General features: G+C 42.6%; 1 protein-coding gene across 5 annotated transcripts in view; it reads right to left on the bottom strand.

Annotated features, from left to right (window-relative positions):
* The window catches only part of LOC106566685 (voltage-dependent L-type calcium channel subunit alpha-1D), a 93869-nt gene that overhangs the window by 35486 nt on the left and 32854 nt on the right, over positions 1–25529 (bottom strand). For all 5 annotated transcript variants that reach the window (XM_045693084.1, XM_045693087.1, XM_045693088.1 and 2 more), the window contains exons 4-12: positions 17933–18072; positions 15473–15612; positions 14386–14538; positions 12074–12270; positions 9121–9224; positions 8771–8943; positions 779–866; positions 624–650; positions 109–269 (exon numbers count right to left, since the gene is read on the bottom strand). In XM_045693084.1, coding sequence (XP_045549040.1) covers positions 109–269; positions 624–650; positions 779–866; positions 8771–8943; positions 9121–9224; positions 12074–12270; positions 14386–14538; positions 15473–15612; positions 17933–18072 — 1183 coding nt within the window. The remainder of the gene's footprint in view (positions 1–108; positions 270–623; positions 651–778; positions 867–8770; positions 8944–9120; positions 9225–12073; positions 12271–14385; positions 14539–15472; positions 15613–17932; positions 18073–25529) is intronic.

Below are 25529 nucleotides of genomic sequence, written 5' to 3'. Positions count from 1 at the left end.
CAAGGAGAACATAGTATGTATCCTGTGGGTTTCTGAGAAGGACACTGTAAAGTACACATTCTGCTAAAACTATGTGATTGGGAAATACCATTTTGACCCTCTACCCACCCTGGACGTCCGTGAGCCAGTTAGGCTGGTTGTAGTGCTCTGAGGAGATGGTGAGCGTGTTGAGAAACACCAGGATGATCACCAGCCAATAGAAAGACACCGACTTCACGGCAACACGACACTTCCTGCGGCAGAACCGGTTCCAGCGACGCCATCGCCGACTTCAAGAGAGAGGAAATTATGTCACGATCTGACTCGAATCAGGAAGTTGTGTTACATACTGGTTGATCATCAAAGGATTAAATGCACAGGTTAATTGTGAACTGTAATGAAATCATGCATGTTAGACAGAAGGTCTCAAACAATGTCAGGGTCACAGACTAAACAAAAGGCAGACATGGTGAGGATGATGAAGATGTGGTGATGATGAAGAGGACATAAGCAGGAGTGCAGTGACTGATCAGGATGGACAGTGTGTGTGGGGGAAAAACACAAGCGAGTGACGATGAATTTCCACAATGTGCATCAGGGCCATGCAAAAAAACAATGACACATAGTACTGACAGAGGACTGACCTGTACTTTGATTTTATAATTTTTTGACTGAAGAAATGAAGAATCATATTGTTAATATCCATTTGCATGAATGACGTATTACAGTAGCTTTTTAAGCCAATTGTCTATTCAGGTAGAAAGAAACCTTGAACCTTGACAGAGACAGACAGACTCACCAGAGTGGTCCACAGCAGTTAGCCTTATCGTCCTCTCCGTTGGGGTTGTCAGTGTTCACAGACTCTGTCTCGCTGGCGGGCTTGCTTGCTGTGACATAACACAAACACAGGAAGTACGTTGAGATCCAGTCGAACTATGGCTCTGACTTTCCAACCTAAAGAACCCTTATGATCAGGTTTGGGGAGAAACTGATTACATGTACATGTAATCTGATTTTAAAAAGACTATTACTGTAATCGGTTACATTACCAGCAAAAATATTGTAATCAGATTACAGATGCTTTTGAAAAACTAGATGATTACTTCTTGGATTACATTTAAATTCAGAAAGGATGTTTGTGAAAAAATACATTATGACACCTTTCTGTTTTCTCAATGACATTCAATTCAGCATTGAAAAAAGTTTGACCACAAGTCAGAGACCACTAGGATGACACGTCAAATGCGTTTGATGGATCCTTTTTGTCTCTCTCTAATGCCTTTTAAGGGCAAAGTAATCCAAAATTAACCGAAAGTTATCAGATTACGTTACTGAGTTTGAGTAATCCAAAAGTTACATTACTGATTACAATTTTGGACAGGTATCTAGTAACTGTAACAGATTACATTTAAAAAGTAACCAACCCAATCCTACTTATGGTTGAGTGTTTTGGGTAGTTTAAATCTAGTAAAGATGACATAATTTCATATCCTCATCATTCAGTATAGGGCTCTTTGAGGACCATCATTGACAGTCATAATACAGAGGGCTGATTGCAGCACCTGCACAGATCATCCATGCTGTTTAGTATGTGAATGGGATAACAATAGTGTGGTTTCTGATAGGCTTAGAAACGTTTTACTACTAGTGGATCTGTGCAGATGCTGTACAAACCTTATGAATAAGTAAGTAGAAGGTCAAAAATACTCCACAAAATATCTCAAGGAAAAATCAAAATCACAGTGCACAGAAATGGAGAAAAAAAAACAAGGCTTATAAAAATGAACAAAATAAAAGAAATGGCAATGAATGACTCAAAATGACCCCACAATGCATGTCTACAAGGTAATCTATCTATTTTGATTGTTTACAAATATGCATACCCTTTCCATAGTCAACATATCAATGTGTTCACATTTGCAGACAATATATCCCTTATTCACTTATGGTCCAGTTCCGGAGAATTCTAGGTTACAGTACAACATGCACATGACCTCTCGTAACCTCTAGAAGCCTTAAACCTGCTGGTTGTGTTTCAAAATACTGATGTTTGATTCACAAATCCACCCACTCACTGCTTGTCCTACTTTACCAAAGAGTCAGGACAAAATGAGGACACAGATCTAATGAAGAGTAGTAGTAGAGAGGATGGAACACAACAATTGGACAAGCGCACATCAAACTAGTAGCAAAGCACAAGCAAGCAAAGGAGGGAGGGCAAAACACACAAACACACAACCCAATTTACCCTGTGTCTCAGTGGACTGGCTGAACCAGCCAAACTTCCCTTTCTTCTTCTCCGTTAGGTCAGCCAGGGTCACGCCTTGGTGTTTTAAAGGCATGCAGTACATGCATTTAAACAGCAGAGGGAGCAGTGAGTCAGTAGAGAACAAGAGAGAACAGATATCTACTACTATATAAGCAGTTAGGAAGAGACTAGAGAAGCACTAAACAAAACATAAGAGACAAAAGAGAAGAGGAGCCAATAACTGGAAGGCATAAAAGAAGGAGAGAAGAAGAAGCAGTTGTAGAGCAGAGGAGAGAAGAAGAAGAAGAAGGACATCTATTAGTAGCAGCTAGTGGGCCACAGAGTTGAACTCTACGCAGAACAAAACATATACATTAAGGAAAGTATAGTACAGTATGGTACCTAGACACCACACATAGACAACTGACATAGAGGGGGCTAATAGTCTAACACAGTGCCAGATTATACACCACACAGATATGCACTAATAAAGCTTTCTGTGGAGACCTAAAACCAGTGGGTAGATGGATAGAGCTAGGGCTGCGGCAGTGCCAGGCAGAGCAGTGGGAGAGGCTTTTCCAGAAACAATCATACATTTTTTTTGGAGGGGTTGTATTTCTTTATTTATTACCACTTTTCTCCCCAATTTCATGGTATCCAATTGGTAGTTACAGTCTTGTCTCATCGCTGCAACTCCCGTACAGACTCGGGAGAGACGAAGGTCGAGAGCCATGCGTCCTCCGAAAGACAACCCAACCAAGCCGCACTGCCTCTTAACACAATGCCCACTTAACCCAGAAGCCAGCGGCACCAATGTGTCAGAGGAAACACACCGTACACCTGGCTACCGTGTCAGCATGCACTGCACCCGGCCCGCCATAGGAGTCGCTACTGCATGATGGGATAAGTACATCCCTGCAAACCCTCCCCTAACCCGGACCATGCTGGGCCAATTGTGCGCCGCCCCATGGGTCTCCCGGTCGCGGCCGGCTGCGACAGAGCCTGGACTCAAACCCAGAATCTCTAGTGGCAAGGCTAGCTCTGCGATGCAGTGTTTTAGACCACTGCGCCACTCGGGAGGCACAATCATCTCTTTTTAAACAGACTCACACAGACACCTCAAGGCCTCAAGGGATTCTACCACTGAGTCATGTTTGCCAAGAACCCCCATTCACAATCACAGCCTAACATTACTTTCACTGGCTGTAAGCCAAAGCATTTGCCACACTGCTACTGAACATGTATAAATACACTACCTGAAATTAAATGTTCAAATATAAACCTTACATTATTGAGGATGGAGTTGGTTTGGGTTATCCTGATCATGATAAGACACTGCTGTAGTATTTACTGCTTTTTGTTTACAATAGCAACCAGCTCAACTAATGTCCCACACAAAGTCAATGAGAAACAGTACATCAATACATAGCTACCATGTAGAGCCCAATAGTGAGAGTACTGCTGATACCGTAGATGAGGCACTCAATCCTACCAGCATGCATTAGTCTAACTCTCTAGATCTCCCAGGCTTTACAGTTAATGACGGGGGAGACAAAAATAGAACAATAGCATCACTGATGTGCCTATTATGTCTACTAAAAATTACCCAGATGAGATGGATACTACAGCCAATCTCTCTCTCTCTCTCTCTCTCTGCACACTAAAATGTGCATGCATGCATGCACACACAGTCAGTCAGTCAGTCAGTCAGTCAGTCAGTCAGTCAGTCAGTCAGTCAGTCAGTCAGTCAGTCTACATACACTATGATGGGCATTAATATGGAGTTGGTCCCCCTTTGCTGCTATAACAGCCTCAACTCTTCTGCGAAGGCTTTCCATGTTGGAACATTGCTGCGGGGACTTGCTTCCGTTCAGCCACAAGAGCATTAGTGAGGTCGGGCACTGATGTTGGGCAATTAGGACTGGCTTGCAGTCGGCGTTCCAATTCCTCCCAAAGGTGTTCGATGGGGTTGAGGTCAGGGCTCTCAAACCATTTCTGATTGGATCTCGCTTTGTGCACAGGGGCATTGTCATGCTGAAACAGGAAAGGGCCTTCCCCAAAATGTTCCCATAAAGTTGGAAGCACCGAATCGTCTAGAATGTCATTGTACGCTGTAGCGTTAAGATTTCCCTTCACTGGAACTAAGGGGCCCGAAACATGAAAAACAGCCCCAGACCATTATTCCTCCTCCACCAAACTTTACAGTTGGCACTATGTATTGGGGCAGGTAGTGTTGTCCTGGCATCCGCCAAATCCAGATTTGTCCGTCGGACTGCCAAATGGTGAAGCGTGATTCATCACTCCAGAGAACGTTTCCACTGCTCCAGAGTCCAATGGTGGCAAGCTTTACACCACTCTAGCATTGGCATTGCGCATGGTGATCTTAGGCTTGTGTGTGGCTGCTTGGCCATGGAAACCCATTTCATGAAGTTCCCGACAAACAGTTATTGTGCTGACGTTGGTTCCAGAGGCAGTTTGGAACTCGGCAGTGAGTGTTGCAACCGAGGACAGACGATTTATACACACTACGCGCTTCAGCATTCGGCAGTCCCATTCTGTGAGGTTGTGTGGCCTATCACTTTGCAGCTGAGCAGTCGTTGCTCCTAGACATTTCCACTTCACAATAACAGCACTTACAGTTGACCAGGGCAGCTCCAGCAGGGCAGAAATTTGGCGAACTGACTTGTTGGAAAGGTGGCATCCTATGACGGTGCCATGTTGAAAGTCACTGAGCTCTTCAGTAAGGCCATTCTACTGCCAATGTTTGTCTATGGAGATTGAATGGCTGTGTGCTTGATTTTATACACCTGTCAGCAACACGTGTGGCTGAAATAGCCGGATTCACTAATTTGAAGGGGTGTCCACATACTTCTGTATATATAGTGTACCTACAATAGCAAGTGTCTCATCCCAACAGGAAGCACTGTGTCATCATGCATCATGCTGCACACGCTTACATAAAGAGGATTTGGATTACTGTCTCTTTCTTCCACATAAGTCATATTATCATCATTCCTGTGTGTGTGTGTGTGTGTGTGTGTGTGTGTGTGTGTGTGTGTGTGTGTGTGTGTGTGTGTGTGTGTGTGTGTGTGTGTGTGTGTGTGTGTGTGTGTGTGTGTGTGTGTGTGTGTGTGTGTGTGTGTGTGTGTTACGGCTGAAGCAGCAGACATGACATTCACTTTCATTTGATTTACCCAGAATGATAACAATTTCTCAGGAAGTCCTGGGATCAATAGCAATATGATCCAGTGACATAACATTACAGGAACAGGTGGTAGAACCAACAGGGAACAAACACCCATTATTGCATTCCAAAAACAGATTTATTTAAAACCTGTTTAAAACCTAGACCTCTGTCTCTGTCTCTGAACCACACAGCTGGCCAGGTGCTGGTAACAGGGTAGAGTAGACTTTCAGCATGACTTTAGAGAAGAGCACTCAACATGCACTGCACTGACACAAATGACTGATGATTGGTTGAACATATAAGAAAGTTGTTCGAGCTGTACTGTTAGATTTCAGTGCAGCCTTTGATATTATTGACCATAACCTGTTGTTGAAAAAATGTATGTGTTATGGCTTTTCAACCTCTGCCAAATTTTGGATTCAAAGATATTTATTTAATAGAACACATAGGGTTTTCTTTAATGAAAGCTTCTCTAATGTTAAACATGTAAAGTGTGGTGTACCGCAGGGCAGCTCTCTTGGCCCTCTACTCTTTCTATTTTTCCCAATGACCTGCCACTGGCATAAAAACAAAGCCTGCGTGTCCATGTATGCTGATGATTCAACCCTATAAGCGTCAGCAAACACAGCTAGTGAAGTCACTGCAACTCTAAAGAAAGAGTTGCCGTCAGTTTTAGAATGGGTGGCCAGTAGGGTTGTCCCCAACTAACAAAACATCTTGGTAGACCGAGAGTCGTCCTGTTCTTTCGACCAATCGATTGGTCTAAATGTTTAAACTTATTTTTCCATATATAGACAGACACACCCTATCTGTTTCAATAAAATCAACTACATATTCACTGAGCTTGTCTGATGCTTTAAGCACACTGTTTGATTAAATAAAAGACACACAAATGACTCAAGAAAGAGCCAGATGGTCACACAGTGTTAAAAAATAACAGCATAGCAAGTGTTTATTGTGCTGTCATTGCTGAAGCTGCAACATCATTACAGCCATTTAGTTTCTGATTGAAAAGTTATTTTACCGAAATCCCTAATTTGTTTATTCCCTCAACTCTTGCTCTCTTTTACATGAAACATGTAAGCATCGCATGCATGTGACCAATAGGGCCTGACCTATAGCCTATCATAATCACATCAATAAATTGGTTATAACAAACTCCAAACACAATAATACGTGACAGCAAAATGGATGTGAAGGATGTGAAAAAGAAACTGGAAACGGTCTAATGTCTACTGGCTTCTCAGGAGGGAAAGGGGAAGTCAGATCTGTGGAAGACATTTGACTTGGTTGTGTAAACTACTGGAGATCCAGATAAAGGAGGGTATAGGAGCAAGCACTGCGTGAGTATTATGTATGCCAAACAGTTGCTGTTAAATTACAATATTATTTTCTGACCATTTGGAACAATGTAAACAACACAAAATAAGTAAGTATATCAAAGAGTCTGTTGTAACAAGAGAAAAATACAATATTATTTTTCTGCCTATTTGGAACAGTGTAAACAACACTAAATACATTATAAGTAATACCAGTCTGTTGTAACAATTTTTTAAGGCTTTATTACAGCATAGAAAATATTAAAAACAGCCGAATCTGTGAAATTGCTTTATCCGACATTTTGCCGTTGCATGAGGCTTGGTGCTCACGGAATCAGCAGGCTATTAATTAAACAAATACTCAAACAGGCAACAGAAGCAAGATCTGTCTTATTGCTGTAGATACAGTATATATGGATGATTTATAAAGCCAGGCACATTTAACAGTTAGGCTATTGATTATAGACTTAATTAAGTTGGGGTTTCCTTTTTCCTCTCCTAATTTTCTTAGACAATTAGGCTAAGGCAAGGGCTGTTTCCTCGTCTCGGCTGCTGCTGCCTCTGCCGCATTGTTCGCCAATCCCAATATGCTGGTTAACTTTGCTATTATTATGCAGAACTGTGGACAGAGACTGTATCCAACTCAGGAGAAATCACAGTTGTTATAAATTAATATTAGATGTATTAGATTTGCACCATTATTTTTACATAATATAGCCATATACCGTTTCAGTATCACATGTCTTAGTGTGATGGACTGTACCATCCTCGTGGTCTCCGCAATGGATTACTCCACTGAGAATCAGACTGGTGTCTTGTGCACCATGAAAAAATAAGAAAATTGTGACTGCTCGACTAAAGAAATCTCGGTCGACCAACAGCCTATCGACCAAACAATCGACCAGTCGACTAAATGAGGTAAGCCCTAGTGGCCAGTAAAAAACTGGTCGCTGAACATCTCTAAAACTAAGAGCATTGTATTTGGTACAAATCATTCCTTAAGTTCTAGACCTCAGCTGAATCTGGTAATGAATGGTGTGGCTGTTGAGCAAGTTGAGACTAAATTACTTGGTTTGACCTTAGATTGCAAACTGTCATGGTCAAAGCATATAGATTCAATGGTTGTAAAGATGGGGAGAGGTCTGTCTGTGATAAAGAGATGCTCTGCTTTTTTGACAGCACACTCCACAAAGCAAGTCCTGCATCACTTGTTGTTTTTATAAGAAACACGAATGTGCTGGAAATTCCAAATTGTTTGCGTAGTGAACTTACACACAGCACTGACACAAACACTTACCCCACCAGACATGCCACCAGGGGTCTTTTCACAGTCCCCAGGTACAGAACAAATTCAAGGAAACGTACAGTATTATACAGAGCAATGAGACATGGAACTCCCTTCCATCTTATACAGCGCAAGAGAACAGCAAACCTGGTTTAAAAAACAAATAAAGCAACACCTCACGGCACAACGCCTCTCCCCCATGTGACCTACTTGTTGTGTGTATGTACTGACATGTATGTGTAAGTGATAGACGCACACACACACACACATGTTAATTTTTTTTAATGTATGTCCATTGTAAAGTATTTTATTTGGTATGTCTTCTCCGCTATGCGTCAGACCCCAGTAAGACTAGCTGTCACCATTGGCGTCGGCTAATGGGGATCCTAATAACATCTCAACCTAAGTAGAACAGAGGGGAATGAGATGTGAAGGGGGTGGTGAGGTAGTAGAACAGAGGGGAATGAGATGTGAAGGGGGTGGTGAGGTAGTAGAACAGAGGGGAATGAGATGTGAAGGGGGTGGTGAGGTAGTAGAACAGAGGGGAATGAGATGTGAAGGGGTGGTGAGGTAGTAGAACAGAGGGGAATGAGATGTGAAGGGGGTGGTGAGGTAGTAGAACAGAGGGGAATGAGATGTGAAGAGGGTGGTGAGGTAGTAGAACAGAGGGGAATGAGATGTGAAGAGGGTGGTGAGGTAGTAGAACAGAGGGGAATGAGATGTGAAGAGGGTGGTGAGGTAGGAGGACTCACGGTTGCGTTTGCCCCCCTCCTCGTCCCCCTCCTCGTCATTCTCAGGGTCGATGTCCTCGGCCTGAGTGATCCAGTCCAGGTAGCCCTTCAGATCCTCCTCCAGCTGCTGCTTCTCTCTCAGCTTCTGGAAGTCTCCACGAGCCTTGGCCTTCTCTCTCTCCTTGGAAAACTCTCTGTGGACAGACACACAGACACACGCACGCACACACACAAAGAAAAAAACTCAGAAACCTGTTCCCTCTATGTGTGTATTTCTGTGTGTGCACTCTCGTGCGTGTGTATGTGTGCATTTGTGCGTGTGTACGTGCATATGTACAGTATATAGGACATTGATGAGTCTAATGTCTTACCCGCTTAACACTCCCAGAACCAGGTTGAGAACGAAGAAGGAGCCGAAGATGACCAGACTGACGAAGTAGACCCAGGGCAGCTCAAAGCCCATGGCATCATTCATCTGAAACAGAAACAGTCACAGTTCGCTTTAGAGGACAATCCAGAAGTTCCTGGGAAAACTAGATCAGCCTACCTACAGTTGAAGTTGGAACTTTACATACACTTAGGTTGGAGTCATTAAAACTCGTTTTTCAACCACTCCACAAATGTCTTGTTAACAAACTATAGTTTTGTCTAGTCGGTTAGGACATCTACTTTGTGCGTGACACAAGTAATTTTTCCAACAATTATTTACAGACAGATTATTTCACTTATAATTCACTGCATCACAATTCCAGTGGGTCAGAAGTTTACATACACTAAGTTGTGTTATTTCCTCTTTTTAGTGACTCTCTCTCTTTAAGACTAGTGTGGGTGCAGGCTTTTGCTTCACCCAAAACAGTAACACAGCTCATTTGTTGATGAAGACTATGAATCAGGTTGTGTTACAGTTGGCTGGAGATTTTCCACCACTGCTATAAAGAATCTGTCTCTCAGGACACTTCACACAGGAGGGGTAGATGTGTGAGCAGACCATAGATAGAGGGGAGGTCAAATAACTGACAATCATCTCTCCATTCCTCCTCTGTGTTCAGCTCCCACTCCATCCCTTTCATGTCTGTTGAGTGGCTGCATCTCTCCTCCACTCGCATTGTCACCTTCACCCCATCCATGGCTTCATTAGCATCGCATCGCCATGGTAACTGGTACATGAACGAAAAAAAGAGAGGGCAGTACTGATAGAGCGGGAGGGAGAGTCAGTCAGAAGAGAAGAGAAAGCAAGAGAGCAAGAGGAAAGAAGAAATGGAGCAGGAATAGGGTTCAGGGACAGGGGTAGGGTTCAGGGTTCAGGGGTAGGGTTCAGGGACAGGAATAGGGTTCAGGGGTAGGGTTCAGGGACAGGGGTATGATTCAGGGACAGGAATAGGGTTCAGGGACAGGGGTATGGTTCAGGGACAGGAATAGGGTTCAGGGTTCAGGGGTAGGGTTCAGGGACAGGGGTATGGTTCAGGGACAGGGGTATGATTCAGGGACAGGAATAGTGTTCAGGGACAGGGGTAGGGTTCAGGGAACGGAATAGGGTTCAGGGTTCAGGGGTAGGGTTCAGAGGTAGGGTTCAGGGACAGGGGTATGGTTCAGGGTTCAGGGACAGGGGTAGGGTTCAGGGACAGGAATAGGGCTCAGGGACAGGAATAGGGTTCAGGGACAGGGGTAGGGTTCAGGGACAGGGGTATGGTTCAGGGACAGGAATGGGGTTCAGGGACACGGGTAGGGTTCAGGGACAGGGACAGGGGTATGGTTCAGGGACAGGGGTAGGGTTCATTCAGAGACAGCGGTAGGGTTAGGGAACAGGGTTCAGGGACAAGGGTAGGGTTCAGGGACAGTGGTAGGGTTCAGAGTTCAGGGACAGGGGTATGGTTCAGGGCCAGGGATAGGGTTCAGGGACAGGGGTAGGGTTCAGGGGCAGCGGTAGGGTTAGGGGACAGGGTTCAGGGACAGGGGTAGGGTTCAGGGACAGTGGTAGGGTTCAGAGTTCAGGGACAGGGGTATGGTTCAGGGACAGGGATAGGGTTCAGGGTTCAGGGACAGCGGTAGGGTTAGGGGACAGGGTTCAGGGACAGGGGTATGGTTCGGGGACAGGGGTAGGGTTCAGGGACAGGGTTCAGGAACAGGGGTAGGATTTGGGGATAGGGTTCAGGGCCAGGGGTATGGTTCAGGGAAAGGGGTAGGGTCCAGGGACATGGGGTAGGGTTCAGGGGTAGGGTTAGGGGATAGGGGTAGGATTCAGGGACAGAGAGAGGGAAGTATAGGGGAAGAAAGAGGGAGGTGAAAGAGAGAGGGGAGGGTGGACTATGTTTGTGTATGTCTGACATAGAGGTCTTCACCGATCCACCTGTACCCGAATACCCGAGACCCAATCCGGGAGCCGAGCGGGTCCGGATCAAGAATTCTAAACAATCTGATATGATTGTCACAGGTCTAGAGTATGTGTCATTTTAATTGGCTTGTTCGGATCCTTAACGTGACTGCTGCGAGAGAGAGAGAGAGAGAGAGAGAGAGAGAGAGAGAGAGAGAGAGAGAGAGAGAGAGAGAGAGAAAAAGCGAGAGAGAGAAAGGAAGAGGGAGAGGGAGAAGGATAGGCTACAACAACCAAGAACAGGTAGGCTGCTACATTATATTCTGAATGGAGCTGATGTTTGTTTAAGTGTGTAGGACAAATGCATGCAGCCTCAATTAGCCTAGCTACCTAGCTAGCTAGCGTAACTAGCTTCTCCCAACTTGATACAGTCAAGACAGGTACTACGTAATCATAATTAATGATAAATTAGTATACTATAGCTATTAGTGCTATTAGTATACTATAGCACAAGCCGGCTTGGTTGATTGCTCTCTCGTCTCTCGCTCCCTCCTCCGTGTCACTCGCTCACATTCACAGTAGCCTACACACAGCACAGCCCCTGCTAGAGCGTCATCTCTATCTACCTCACACTTTATCAACTCTGGTTAATAAAGTAGCATAAACACTTTTCTGCTGTTTCCCTCACTCGGATTTGACCCGAGTCTGGATCCGACTAGGTCTGTACAAGTCTAGTTGTCCTCGGGTCCGTTCGGAACGTGTGTCTATATTTTAAAATGTATTCATGCATATCGGGTGCGAATGGGAAAGCCCCAGGTTCATTTTGGTACGGGTCCAAAAAGTTGGAGACCTCTAGTCTGACATTTTATAGGTTCTATAGGTTGGATTTGATTGGAGCTCATCCAGTATTAGCGATGACGCTAAGCTAACCCTGTTGAAACCTCTGTGTTACTGTGAGTAGAGATGGCTAACTAGTTGCTAGCTGGGTGTGGTTCATAAAGCAGCAGCCTCACCCAGTAGAGAACATCAGTCCAGCCCTCCATGGTGATACATTGGAAAACAGTAAGCATGGCAAACAGGAAGTTGTCAAAGTTGGTGATGCCACCGTTGGGGCCATGCCATCCCTCTCTACACACAGTCCCATTCATCATGCACTGGCGCCCATGGCCTGACATTGCACACGGAACAGGCTCCTCCTCTGCCAGAATGCCTACAGGGATATAGAGAGAGGGGGGAGGGAAGGGAGAGATATGGGAGAAAGAGGAAAGGAGAAGAGTTAGAAGTTACTAAACATGGACAACAATAATGCACAGCATGGAATGCCTGACAACAGCTTAGTAAACAATGACACAAAACATCAGAGGGCAACGAGAATATGAAATACATTCAGTGGTGTGAAAAGACACTCGGACGCACAGAAAAGTGTGGCTTTATTACCTTATAAAGCAAACCATTTCGTCTAGTTTTGCTTACATACTCTTGTTTACAGATACACATTTCATATGTATACATGTATAGTGTACAGTACAGTGTTTATACATCATTCTTATAGCACACTAGCACATCAGAGGCTCTTTTTCTCTCTCACACACACACACACACACACTGCACACATACACACGCACACCCTCAATCACACACCCTCAATCACACACCCTCAATCAGACAACCATTCTCACTGTACCTAACTCCCTGCTGATGTTGCATGTAAATTACATTCATAATCACACACACATTACATTCATAATCACACACACATTACATTCATAATCACACACACACATTACATTCATAATCACACATACACATTACATTCATAATCACACACACACACATTACATTCATAATCACACACACACACATTACATTCATAATCACACACACACACATTACATTCATAATCACACACACATTACATTCATAATCACACACACACATTACATTCATAATCACACACACACACATTACATTCATAATCACACACACATTACATTCATAATCACACACACACATTACATTCATAATCACACACACACATTACATTGATAATCCACACACACATTACATTGATAATCACACACACACATTACATTGATAATCACACATACATTACATTGATAATCACACACACATTACATTGATAATCACACACACATTACATTGATAATCACACACACATTACATTGATAATCACACACACACACATTACATTCATAATCACACACACACATTACATTCATAATCACACACACATTACATTCATAATCACACACACATTACATTCATAATCACACACACATTACATTCATAAATTCACCACCTGCAGTTCCACTTCATCTGCTCAACTGACATGGCTTACATCTCCTTTCATCCATAATCGCTTCTAATAGCATGATGATGAGAAGGAGTCTGAGTCCCAGGTAAATGCCTTTCTCAAGGGCAAACATCAGCATAGAGCCCCGGATTACAGCTAGCAGAGATCTGGGTCTACTCAGCCCTGAACTGCCCTGTATTGCTGCTTCTGAACTACCACAGGGATGTAAACAATCAAGTAACAATGAGAGAGGGCAATACATACACACACGTTGCCCATAAACTCCTCACTATAAAACCAGATTATTGTAGCTGAGAAATGAAACCATGTCATCTAGCTTTCATATACATGTTTCATATAGCTCCCCCTGATTGACTGTAAGTAATATTCATTGTATATTCATTCATATTCAGGGACTGAGTGCTAGAATAAAGGTCATGATTGTCAGCAGATTAAATATTGAAACAAAGCCGATTCCAACTAGTGAGTGACTGAAGTCTTAGGGTTTGTACAGACAGATGATTCATCAGTCAAAAAAGGATTGAGCCTAGTGTTTTTCTACAGTATTGGTTATCAGTAATGCTGCGTTTAGATGCACGAGGTAGACGGCAAACCGGATGCCATTGGTTTCAATGAGAGAACGACGTAAATGCCTCCGAGGTCTGGCGGTGAATGCCTTCAGCCACCACGGTAGATGGGACTTGCCGCCAGAGTTAAAATATTTAAACTTTTACCATCTGCCATGGCATTGTTTTCTAACAGATGTTGATTTGCACTGATTGTTTACTGAAATCACCATAGCAACACATACCATTGTGCAGGCTTGCTTTTTCCGTCACCATCTTTCTTGCTTTCTTGTCCCGCTATTCCGACTGGTTCAACGTTTTTTTGCATCCATCATCTAAATGCAGCATAACTTTTGTCTGTCTTTTTATGTAGAGCTGCCATGCATCAACATCTGGAAAGATGGAGGAAGACTGAGATGGACAGATTACGGACGCAGGTCCTTACCGGTGCCCACCAGGTAGCAGGTGGCGTGCATCTTGCCGATGAAGAGTTCCAGGCCGATGATGGCATAGATGATGATGACGAAGAGGACTAGCAGAGCGATGTGGAGCAGAGGAACCATGGCTTTAATGATGGCGTTCAACACTACCTGTAAACCTGACAGAGACCGAGAGAGAGGGCTCAGATAAACACACACACACACACACACACAGTATAATGCTATGAGGACATAGTGAACCTAATTCTAAACTATTTATTGATGTTTATGCCTATGGATTTCAGACTGTACACGGGTATCAATGAAAACATCATATTGAACTAGAGAAATATGAAGATTATAATTCCAAAATGCTATAATGCTATTCATTTTCAGAAATGCAGGTAAATGAGCTTTTATTGCTGAAAGAAATGATGAAAGAGAGAGTGAAAAAACACACCAATCTAATTATGTAACGGGGTTGTTCAATGACAGACATGTATTTGTTTTAAGTCTATCACTTGATGGTTTCATTTCAGAGAGACAATTAATCATGTTTTTTCCAAAATGCGATATATCCACCTCACTCTGCTAGGTTTTACACAGTCAAATGTAACAAATAACTACATTTTAATAAAGCAATGTACAAATGATACATTTGTGACATCAATATATATATATATATTTTTCTAATTATAATTCAGTACATTAATATGAGATCTGTATGTAAAACATTTGACATGTTAGTCATTTAGCAGAAGCTCTTATCCAGAGTGACTTCGAGTAAGTGCCTTCATCTTAAGATAACTAGGTGAGGCAAACGGCAAACAATTATCACAATCAAATATTCCATTCTAGCTAAACAATGGGTATATAGCATTTTGACCCCCAAAAACATTTTCATACACATCTAAAATCTATGAATTAATTATCTGAGAATAGTCATATTTTACACACACATGAATGTACCCATAAGCAATATTTTCAAAAGATGAAAAAACACAAATGTGAAAAATTGGTGTTTGGCGTTTTAGAAATAAAACTCTTCATATGGTATAAACATGGTAACATATCTCTATAGTGAAGACATGTTCTGGCGCAATGGCGACTCACTGGGTACTCCTGAGACAAGACGGAGGGGACGGAGTACACGGAACGCTCGGAGGGCCTTGACGTCAAAACCTCCTGGTTTACCCCCCTGAGCCCCCGCATCACCCTCTTTGGTTATCACCTCCAGAACTACACTGAATAACCTGTGGGGAGGAGAGAGGGGAAAGAGAGATAAAGAGAAAGGGTGAGGGAAAGAGACAGATAGAGAGAGAGAGAGAGAGAGAGAGAGAGAGGGATAGAGATCACAAAGGTCAGACACACAGAGAAATAGATGACACCATTGTAACTGAGTCATAAGGCTTTCTGAGTATCAGGTGACAGAGCTTTGATTTATCTTAATGGTATTTTCTGGGCCATCTACTGTAGTGTGTATGGGTGCGTGTCTTTATTGTCACATAGACCAAACAGGTGCAGTGAAACGTGTTGTTTAATCCGCCTTTATCTCTCTATGTTTCCATTCAGTGTTTCACACCTCGTCCTCAGTTTACACTGGAGCCCCACGGGGAAGATGGGCAGGATATAAACGTCACCCTGACCACCACACAAGGTCTCTCTCTATATGTGTGTGTGTGTGTGTGTGTGTGTGTTTCCCATGATTAACACACCCCAGAGTCTGTCTGCCAACACACCCCTCAATATAATTATATATTTCTGTCAATAATGAGCGTATGAAAATATAATTAAAATGATATCAACTACCATTACAGGTAGCCACTAAAACGAGAGAAAATAGTGAGAAGAATACCCTTCAAAGAAGGCTCAGCTCTTCCCAGATATATGGTACCGGTCAAAAAATTGGACACGCCTACTCATTCAAGGGGTTTTCTTTATTTTTACTATTTTACTATTTTCTACATTGTAGAATAATAGTGAAGACATCAAAACTATTAAATAACATATATGGAATCATGTAGTAACCAAAAAACGGTTAAATCAAAATAGATTTTATATTTGAGATTCTTCAAAGTAGCCACCCCTTGCCTTGATGACAGCTTTGCACACTCTTGGCATTCTCTCAACCAGATTCACCTGGAATGCTTTTCCAACAGTCTTGAAGGAGTTCCCACATATGCTGAGCACTTGTTGGCTGCTGTTCCTTCACTCTGTGGTCCAACTCATCCCAACCATCTCAATTGGTTTGATCAATTGGCCAGGTCATCTGACTTACCCCATCACTCTCCTTCATGGTCAAATAGCCCTTACACAGCCTGGAGGTGTGTTGGGTCATTATCCTGTTGAAAAACTCATGACAGTCCCACTAAGTGCAAACCAGACGGGATGGCGTATCGCTGCAGAATGCTGTGGTAGCCATGCTGGTTAAGTGTGCCTTGAAGAAACGTTCTTGAAATGTTCTTGAAATGTTCTGCATTGACTGACCTTCATGTCTTAAAGTAATGATGGACTGTCGTTTCTCTTTGCTTATTTGAGCTGTTCTTGCCATAATATGGACTTGGTCTTTTACCAAATAGGGCTATCTTCTGTATACCACCCCTACCTTGTCACAACACAACTGATTGGCTCAAATGCATTAAGAAGGAAAGAAATTCACTTTTAACAAGGCACACCTGTTAATTGAAATGTATTCCAGTTGACTACCTCATGAAACTGGTGAGAATGCCAAGAGTGTGCAAAGCTGTCATCACAAAGGGTGGCTACTTTGACGAATCTGAAATATAAAATCTATTTTGATTTGTTTAAGTTTTTTGATTACTACATGATTTCATGTGTTATTTCATAGTTTTGATGTCTTCACTTATATTCTACAGCGTAGAAAATAGTAAAAATAAAGAAAAACCTTTGAATGAGTATGTGTGTCCAAACTTTTGACTGGTACTGTATCATGGGATCCAACATTATGTACTAGGCTACACTAAGTATTTTTTTTCCCATTTCCTTTTTTAAAATCAGAAGCGAGTGTGTGGCTTCCTCCTGACCCGAATCCAAATCCTAAAACCACGTGACAGACGACAGGATCTCAGGTAATTCACAGAGGTACTACTGTGTGTGTGTGTGTGTGTGTGTGTGTGTGTGTGTGTGTGTGTGTGTGTGTGTGTGTGTGTGTGTGTGTGTGTGTGTGTGTGTGTGTGTGTGTGTGTTGTTACTGGATGTGGTGAAGAGACTTAAGCCGATGATCCTTCTTGATCAAATAGAGACTGATACACAGGGAGGGTGCGTGTGTGTTTTCCCTCTGAATACGTTGCTGTGTGTTTGTGTGTTCCACAGTGTTTTTCATTACATAACGTCCTACAACATACTTGTGTTTATGTTCACATTTTTGTAACCTTTCAGTGCTCAGTGCTCATTCAGTGCTCCAGACTGGGCTTTATTTTGGGCCTTGGGCATCAACAGGAACTGACATAGTCATGTGTGTGTACATGCATGCGTGTGTGTGCGCCTGAGTGTGTGTGTGTGTGAGTACATGAATGTGTGTATGACTCTGCCTAGGAGGAACGTGGCACTTACCCTACTATGACAATGACAAAATCTAGCATGTTCCAGCCGTTCCTTACGTAGGAGTTCTGGTGCATGACTAAACCATACGCTATGATCTTCAGAAAGGTCTCTATCGTAAAGATGATCAGGAAGGCATATTCTACTGTTTCCTGTGGGGAGGGAGGGAAAGAGAGGGTGAGAAAAGAAGAAGAAACAAAGACAGAGGGGCCATTAGACATCTAAGATGTGAATAATAAGTGTTTCCCTCTGATTTTCTTTCAGCAGCGGTGGCAGAGTTAGCGAAGGTGGGGTTGTGGTGAGCGGTTCGGGTCTTCCTGGGGTCTTCCTGGGGCATACACCTATACATCTACATTATAATTAAAATATATATATATTTGGAATGGGGGCCATAATTTACAATATAGGGGAAACAGTGCATAAATAAAAACAACAAATACTCTTTAAAAGAAAGAAGTCTCATTGGTTCATTGTGCAGTAACCAGGAAGTAATGGTTGAACCAACAGGTTTAAACTGTACTGGGGAAGAGAGAGAGAGAACAGGTTTAAACTGTACTGGGGAAGAGAGAGAGAGAACAGGTTTAAACTGTACTGGGGAAGAGAGAGAGAGAACAGGTTTAAACTGTACTGGGAAGAGAGAGAGAGAACAGGTTTAAACTGTACTGGGGAAGAGAGAGAGAGAGAACAGGTTTAAACTGTACTGGGGAAGAGAGAGAGAGAACAGGTTTAAACTGTACTGGGGAAGAGAGAGAGAGAACAGGTTTAAACTGTACTGGGGAAGAGAGAGAGAGAACAGGTTTAAACTGTACTGGGGAAGAGAGAGAGAGAACAGGTTTAAACTGTACTGGGGAAGAGAGAGAGAGAACAGGTTTAAACTGTACTGGGGAAGAGAGAGAGAGAACAGGTTTAAACTGTACTGGGGAAGAGAGAGAGAGAGAGAGAGAGAGAGAGAGAGAGAGAGAGAACAGGTTTAAACTGTACTGGGGAAGAGAAAGAGAGAGAACAGGTTTAAACTGTACTGGGGAAGAGAGAGAGAGAGAGAGAGAGAGAGAGAGAGAACAGGTTTAAACTGTACTGGGCAAGAGAGAGAGAGAGAGAGAGAGAGAGAGAGAGAACAGGTTTAAACTGTACTGGGAAGAGAGAGAGAGAACAGGTTTAAACTGTACTGGGGAAGAGAGAGAGAGAGAACAGGTTTAAACTGTACTGGGGAAGAGAGAGAGAGAACAGGTTTAAACTGTACTGGGGAAGAGAGAGAGAGAACAGGTTTAAACTGTACTGGGGAAGAGAGAGAGAGAGAACAGGTTTAAACTGTACTGGGGAAGAGAGAGAGAGAGAACAGGTTTAAACTGTACTGGGGAAGAGAGAGAGAGAACAGGTTTAAACTGTACTGGGGAAGAGAGAGAGAGAGAACAGGTTTAAACTGTACTGGGGAAGAGAGAGAGAACAGGTTTAAACTGTACTGGGGAAGAGAGAGAGAGAGAACAGGTTTAAACTGTACTGGGGAAGAGAAAGAGAGAGAACAGGTTTAAACTGTACTGGGGAAGAGAGAGAGAGAGAACAGGTTTAAACTGTACTGGGGAAGAGAGAGAGAGAGAACAGGTTTAAACTGTACTGGGGAAGAGAGAGAGAGAGAACAGGTTTAAACTGTACTGGGGAAGAGAGAGAGAGAGAGAACAGGTTTAAACTGTACTGGGGAAGAGAGAGAGAGAACAGGTTTAAACTGTACTGGGGAAGAGAGAGAGAGAACAGGTTTAAACTGTACTGGGGAAGAGAGAGAGAGAGAACAGGTTTAAACTGTACTGGGGAAGAGAGAGAGAGAGAACAGGTTTAAACTGTACTGGGGAAGAGAGAGAGAGAACAGGTTTAAACTGTACTGGGGAAGAGAGAGAGAGAGAACAGGTTTAAACTGTACTGGGGAAGAGAAAGAGAGAACAGGTTTAAACTGTACTGGGGAAGAGAGAGAGAGAGAACAGGTTTAAACTGTACTGGGGAAGAGAGAGAGAGAACAGGTTTAAACTGTACTGGGGAAGAGAGAGAGAGAACAGGTTTAAACTGTACTGGGGAAGAGAGAGAGAGAGAACAGGTTTAAACTGTACTGGGGAAGAGAGAGAGAGAACAGGTTTAAACTGTACTGGGGAAGAGAGAGAGAGAACAGGTTTAAACTGTACTGGGGAAGAGAGAGAGAGAGAACAGGTTTAAACTGTACTGGGGAAGAGAGAGAGAGAACAGGTTTAAACTGTACTGGGGAAGAGAGAGAGAGAGAACAGGTTTAAACTGTACTGGGGAAGAGAGAGAGAGAACAGGTTTAAACTGTACTGGGGAAGAGAGAGAGAGAGAACAGGTTTAAACTGTACTGGGGAAGAGAGAGAGAGAGAACAGGTTTAAACTGTACTGGGGAAGAGAGAGAGAGAACAGGTTTAAACTGTACTGGGGAAGAGAGAGAGAGAGAACAGGTTTAAACTGTACTGGGGAAGAGAGAGAGAGAGAACAGGTTTAAACTGTACTGGGGAAGAGAGAGAGAGAACAGGTTTAAACTGTACTGGGGAAGAGAGAGAGAGAGAGAACAGGTTTAAACTGTACTGGGGAAGAGAGAGAGAACAGGTTTAAACTGTACTGGGGAAGAGAGAGAGAGAGAACAGGTTTAAACTGTACTGGGGAAGAGAGGGAGAGAACAGGTTTAAATTGTACTGGGGAAGAGAGAGAGAACAGGTTTAAACTGTACTGGGGAAGAGAGAGAGAACAGGTTTAAACTGTACTGGGGAAGAGAGAGAGAGAGAGAGAGAGAGAGAACAGGTTGTTAATGCAGTTAGACAGATAAAAGGTCTGTGAAAACAACATGAATGTAATTTATATGATGATCGATGATGATGGTGCAGAGCCACACAGAGAGATGATTGTTGGGTGACAGGACATGAGGTCTGGATTAGTGCTGCGGTAACAATATACTCAACAAAGCAGGATGGCTTGCACAAGACACCGGACAGAAATGACTGTCATTCTGTGACTTTTCAACACTATCGGCATAGCAACGCATTTCTCCACCACCAACCCACAACTCAGTGAAATCATCTAAGAGCACAAAGTCAACATCAGGAAAATGCAATCTCCCGTTTGTTGCGTAATCCAAATGTTATCGTGGTAACAGCATGAGTTTTACACTTACACAGTAATACTGGTCAGAGAGCATATCCCTTTATCTGTGAGAGATTTCCACATCATTCAAACCGTATGCTCTTATAATTCAACAGCAGATTTTAAAGTGACATAAAGCCAGCCAGGCAGCCTCTGCTTCTCTGCCTCAATGTTGATTCAGTACAGTACAGGACGTAATGCTACTGATATTCACAGAGCAATAAAAGGCAGGCAGCCAGACAGCAGACATTTTCACACAGGGATTAGCTAATGCAGAGTAATACAGAGATAGAGCAAATTAACCTGTGAGGCTGATAGGATGACAACAATGTGGGTAAATAATCTATTCATACGACGAATGGCTAAATCGCTGTTCCTTTTCCGTCATTGATAATAAGAATTTGTTCTTAACTGACTTGCCTAGTTAAACAAAAGTTAAATAAATAAAATAAATGGATGGCTAGAGGAAGCTGCTTTATAACAAAACAAGCATGCTTCACAGAGGAAACAAAAGAGGAATGACAAAGGACATGGAGAAAATGTGAAAATAGACAACCAGCTACATAAGTGTTATCCTCGTCCCCAAGAGAGAGCCGGCTGGTGGGTGAGATTACAGAAGTCTGGAAGAGGTGAGAAGCCTAACAAGTGTTTAGAAATAAACCTCAGCCACCACACATCCAGGACATAGGTTTTCAACAGACACACACAGTAGTCTCCAGTAGTCTGAAGACCTTGTGGGGTCAGAGACTAAGTCAGCACTAGCTGCTTCACACTCATAACAGCTCTGTCATTGTGCATTCATTTGGATTGTAAACATCTCTCACCACACAACCATTGATTCAAAATATATGTTTCTTGTAAAATGTAATGAGAACATTGGTTTAATCACTTTTCAATTTAGTTGTTTTAACTACCAGTTAATCGAATAGCAAACAATGCAAGATCTGTGTTTCAAATCCCCCTTAGAAGTGATGAAAGTAATATGCTACAGTAGTGTAAATTACATTACAGTTTTCACACTGGGCAATACACTTACATTACCCAACAAAATGTACAGAAAATCTATCCATTGAGAAATCAAAAGTGTGACCAATCATTCATGCAAAAAACATTTTTATTTTTCAGATATAATTGCAACATAGGTGTACTGTCTGTAATCAAATGCAAGAAATGTAATTAAACAAATTCAATTTAGCACATATTCATTTGAATCAAGCCTGTTGTACGCATTTATTTGGCCATAAATTCTCACCCACATCACAGTGAATGTCCTCATTGTTCATGCAGCGCAGGAAAAACCTTTTGGCATGGCGAATCCAAGCTTGACATGGTCCGCATTGATGTTGTCAAATGCCTCATCCATGGCCAGAAGGAGGGTGGTACGCTCAAGGGGGTGGTGATCATACCCCTTCCACCATGCTAAAAAAAATCCTCAATAGGGTTGAGGAAAGGAGAGTATGGGGGCAGGTATAGGGTCACAAATCGAGAATGGGCCCAAACCATGCCTGAACCACCTCTGCATGGTGGAACCTGGCATTGTCCCACACAATGACATAGGTGATCGCTTCACCTTGATAAGCCTGCTCAATTTCATTGAGAAACACAATAAGGTGTGCAGTGTTGTAGGATCCAAGTAATGGCCTACATCCCACCACACCATCTTCAAAGAGAGCTGCGGACTTGAAAATGCCCATGTCCACCTCTTTGATGGGGCCCATGCCCACCTCTCTGAAGGGCCCCTTCCTCATGAGCTCTTTGATTTCTTCCTATCCCTTGCTGTCTATCCTGCACCATGTTGAAATTACAAGCGTTCACACACACCCTTTTATACGGTGACCAATTGTGGTTACCACTATGTGAAATCGATTAGGAATAACGAGTAGTCCTTATGTATGGTTATCATGTATCATACATTTAGATGTTTATACTTTACAAACACACATTTTACTTCTGTAGTTCTCACAATCCATATATAGTAGACAAACCAGTTTAAAATCCATATATAGTAGACAAGACAGTTTAAAATCCATATATAGTAGACAAACCAGTTTAAAATCCATATATAGTAGACAAGACAGTTTAAAATCCATATATAGTAGACAAGACAGTTTAAAATCCATATATAGTAGACAAACCAGTTTAAAATCTATATATAGTAGACAAGACAGTTTAAAATCCATATATAGTAGACAAACCAGTTTAAAATCCATATATAGTAGACAAGACAGTTTAAAATCCATATATAGTAGACAAACCAGTTTAAAATCCATATATAGTAGACAAGACAGTTTAAAATCCATATATAGTAGACAAACCAGTTTAAAATCCATATATAAGTAGACAAACCAGTTTAAAATCTATAGGTTTACCAAACGGTTAAGTGATTAACCATTAAGCACAGTTGGATTAAGTGATGGTCAAATGGATTTAAACCAATGAGAAGAGAATCATATGAAAAGTATTGTGAGCATTGCATTGTGAAAGGCAATTACTTTATATCAAATGTATTTCTAGATAAAACACTGATTAGGTTTGGTGAAAAAGTTACTGTGTGATGTTGAACTTAGTAAATTGAAAATGTGCTTAAAGTTAGAAAAAAAATGCCTTTTTGATTATCTGTTTTGAGTCTTGTACTAAGAGTTGTGAAATTTACTACATACTTATGAAAATAGTACCAGAGGGATTAAAAAATCTGTAACTGCTCGAATGTGTGTCCCCTTCCTCACCCCTGTCCCCTGCATTTATTTTGGTCTGAAATGGCCCCTTTTGTTCTCTGTCAACAGCTGACAAAGCAGACCTGCCGACTACCTCTTTAATAATCACGTCTGAATGAAGGCACTTAGTAGAGCTCTGACGCTGTGGCAGCCACGTAGGCCAAATCCACCCTGCTGCTGCCTTTGTGGCCTTAAGTCACTGTGTGTGTGTGTGTGTGTGTGTGTGTGTGTGTGTGTGTGTGTGTGTGTGTGTGTGTGTGTGTGTGTGTGTGTGTGTGTGTGTGTGTGTGTGTGTGTGTGTGTGTGTGCGTCCGTGCACCTGCGTGCCTCCCTCCTACAACCACCTGCTTTGTAACAGAACAGACATGGAAGGGGAAGGGCCTGAAGAGGAGACATTACAGGTGACAAAAGAGACAGAAGGTGTAATCAGGAGTGGGAGGAGGGGAGCAGCATCTCTCACTAGAAAGCCATTGTGAACAGCCAGCCAACAGATGGAACATCAGTAAATACTACTGCTGAGATTTATAGAACATCAGTTAATAGTACCGAGAAGAGAAGAGCTCCAGTGTGAAAACAGCTCCAGTGTGAAAACAGCTCCAGTGTGAAAACAGATCCAGTGTGAAAACAGATCCAGTGTGAGAACAGCTCCAGTGTGAAAACAGCTCCAGGGTGAAAACAGCTCCAGGGTGAAAACAGATCCAGTGTGAAAACAGCTCCAGGGTGAAAACAGCTCCAGGGTGAAAACAGCTCCAGGGTGAAAACAGCTCCAGTGTGAAAACAGCTCCAGGGTGAAAACAGCTCCAGTGTGAAAACAGCTCCAGGGTGAAAACAGCTCCAGGGTGAAAACAGCTCCAGGGTGAAAACAGCTCCAGGGTGAAAACAGCTCCAGGGTGAAAACAGCTCCAGGGTGAAAACAGCTCCAGGGTGAAAACAGCTCCAGTGTGAACAGAGAGCCAAGTGATGATGGGGGGGTGCCAAGAGGTTGAACTCTTTATCCGTTGGTAGTGGATGAGGGGTTTCCCCTAATGTAAAGCACTTTAAGCACATCATTCAGTAGAGTAGTATCCTAAAATACTTCTGAAACAGTTCCCCAGTTCCACTGTGACTGGCCAAATCACAGGATGAGAGTGAGGCATGACCCAAACCGCTGCCAAAGGATTGCTTCATATTATTTAATTTTTTATTTAGCTGTAATTTATCTAGGCAAGTCAGTTAAGAACAAATTCTTATTTACAATGACGGCCTAGGAACAGTGGGTTAACTGCCTTGTTCAGGGGCAGAACAACAGACTTTTACCTTGTCAGCTCAGGGATTCGATCTAGCAACTTTTCGGTTACTGGCCCAACGCTCTAACCACTAGGCTACCTGCCGCCCTATTGACTTTGGACTACTAGACCATAAGATTAAATACCCACATGTGGGTCCAACCCTAAAGTGACGTTTTTGGATCCAGTCCACTAATCAACATCTTTGTGGTGCTTTTGAATAGTCTGGCCGTCATCTGTCTGAATACATGGTAGGCTACGTTCTCCTTATTAAGGAATATACTAAACTCACTGAGGGTTGGCATTATGGGTTTGCATAGAGAAGACTCAAAATTGACTTATGTTTCAGTTTTGTCTCACAACGTAAACATTATTTTATTGAGTACATACAGTTGAAGTCGAAAGTTTACATACACTCAATTAGTATTTGGTAGCATTGCCTTTAAATTGTTTAACTTGGGTCAAACGTTTCGGGTAGCCTTCCACAAGCTTCCCACA

This window comes from Salmo salar, chromosome ssa13, assembly GCF_905237065.1.
Source record: "Salmo salar chromosome ssa13, Ssal_v3.1, whole genome shotgun sequence".
Taxonomy (NCBI): Eukaryota; Metazoa; Chordata; class Actinopteri; order Salmoniformes; family Salmonidae; genus Salmo; species Salmo salar.
This window is presented reverse-complemented; position numbering and strand designations above follow the sequence as displayed.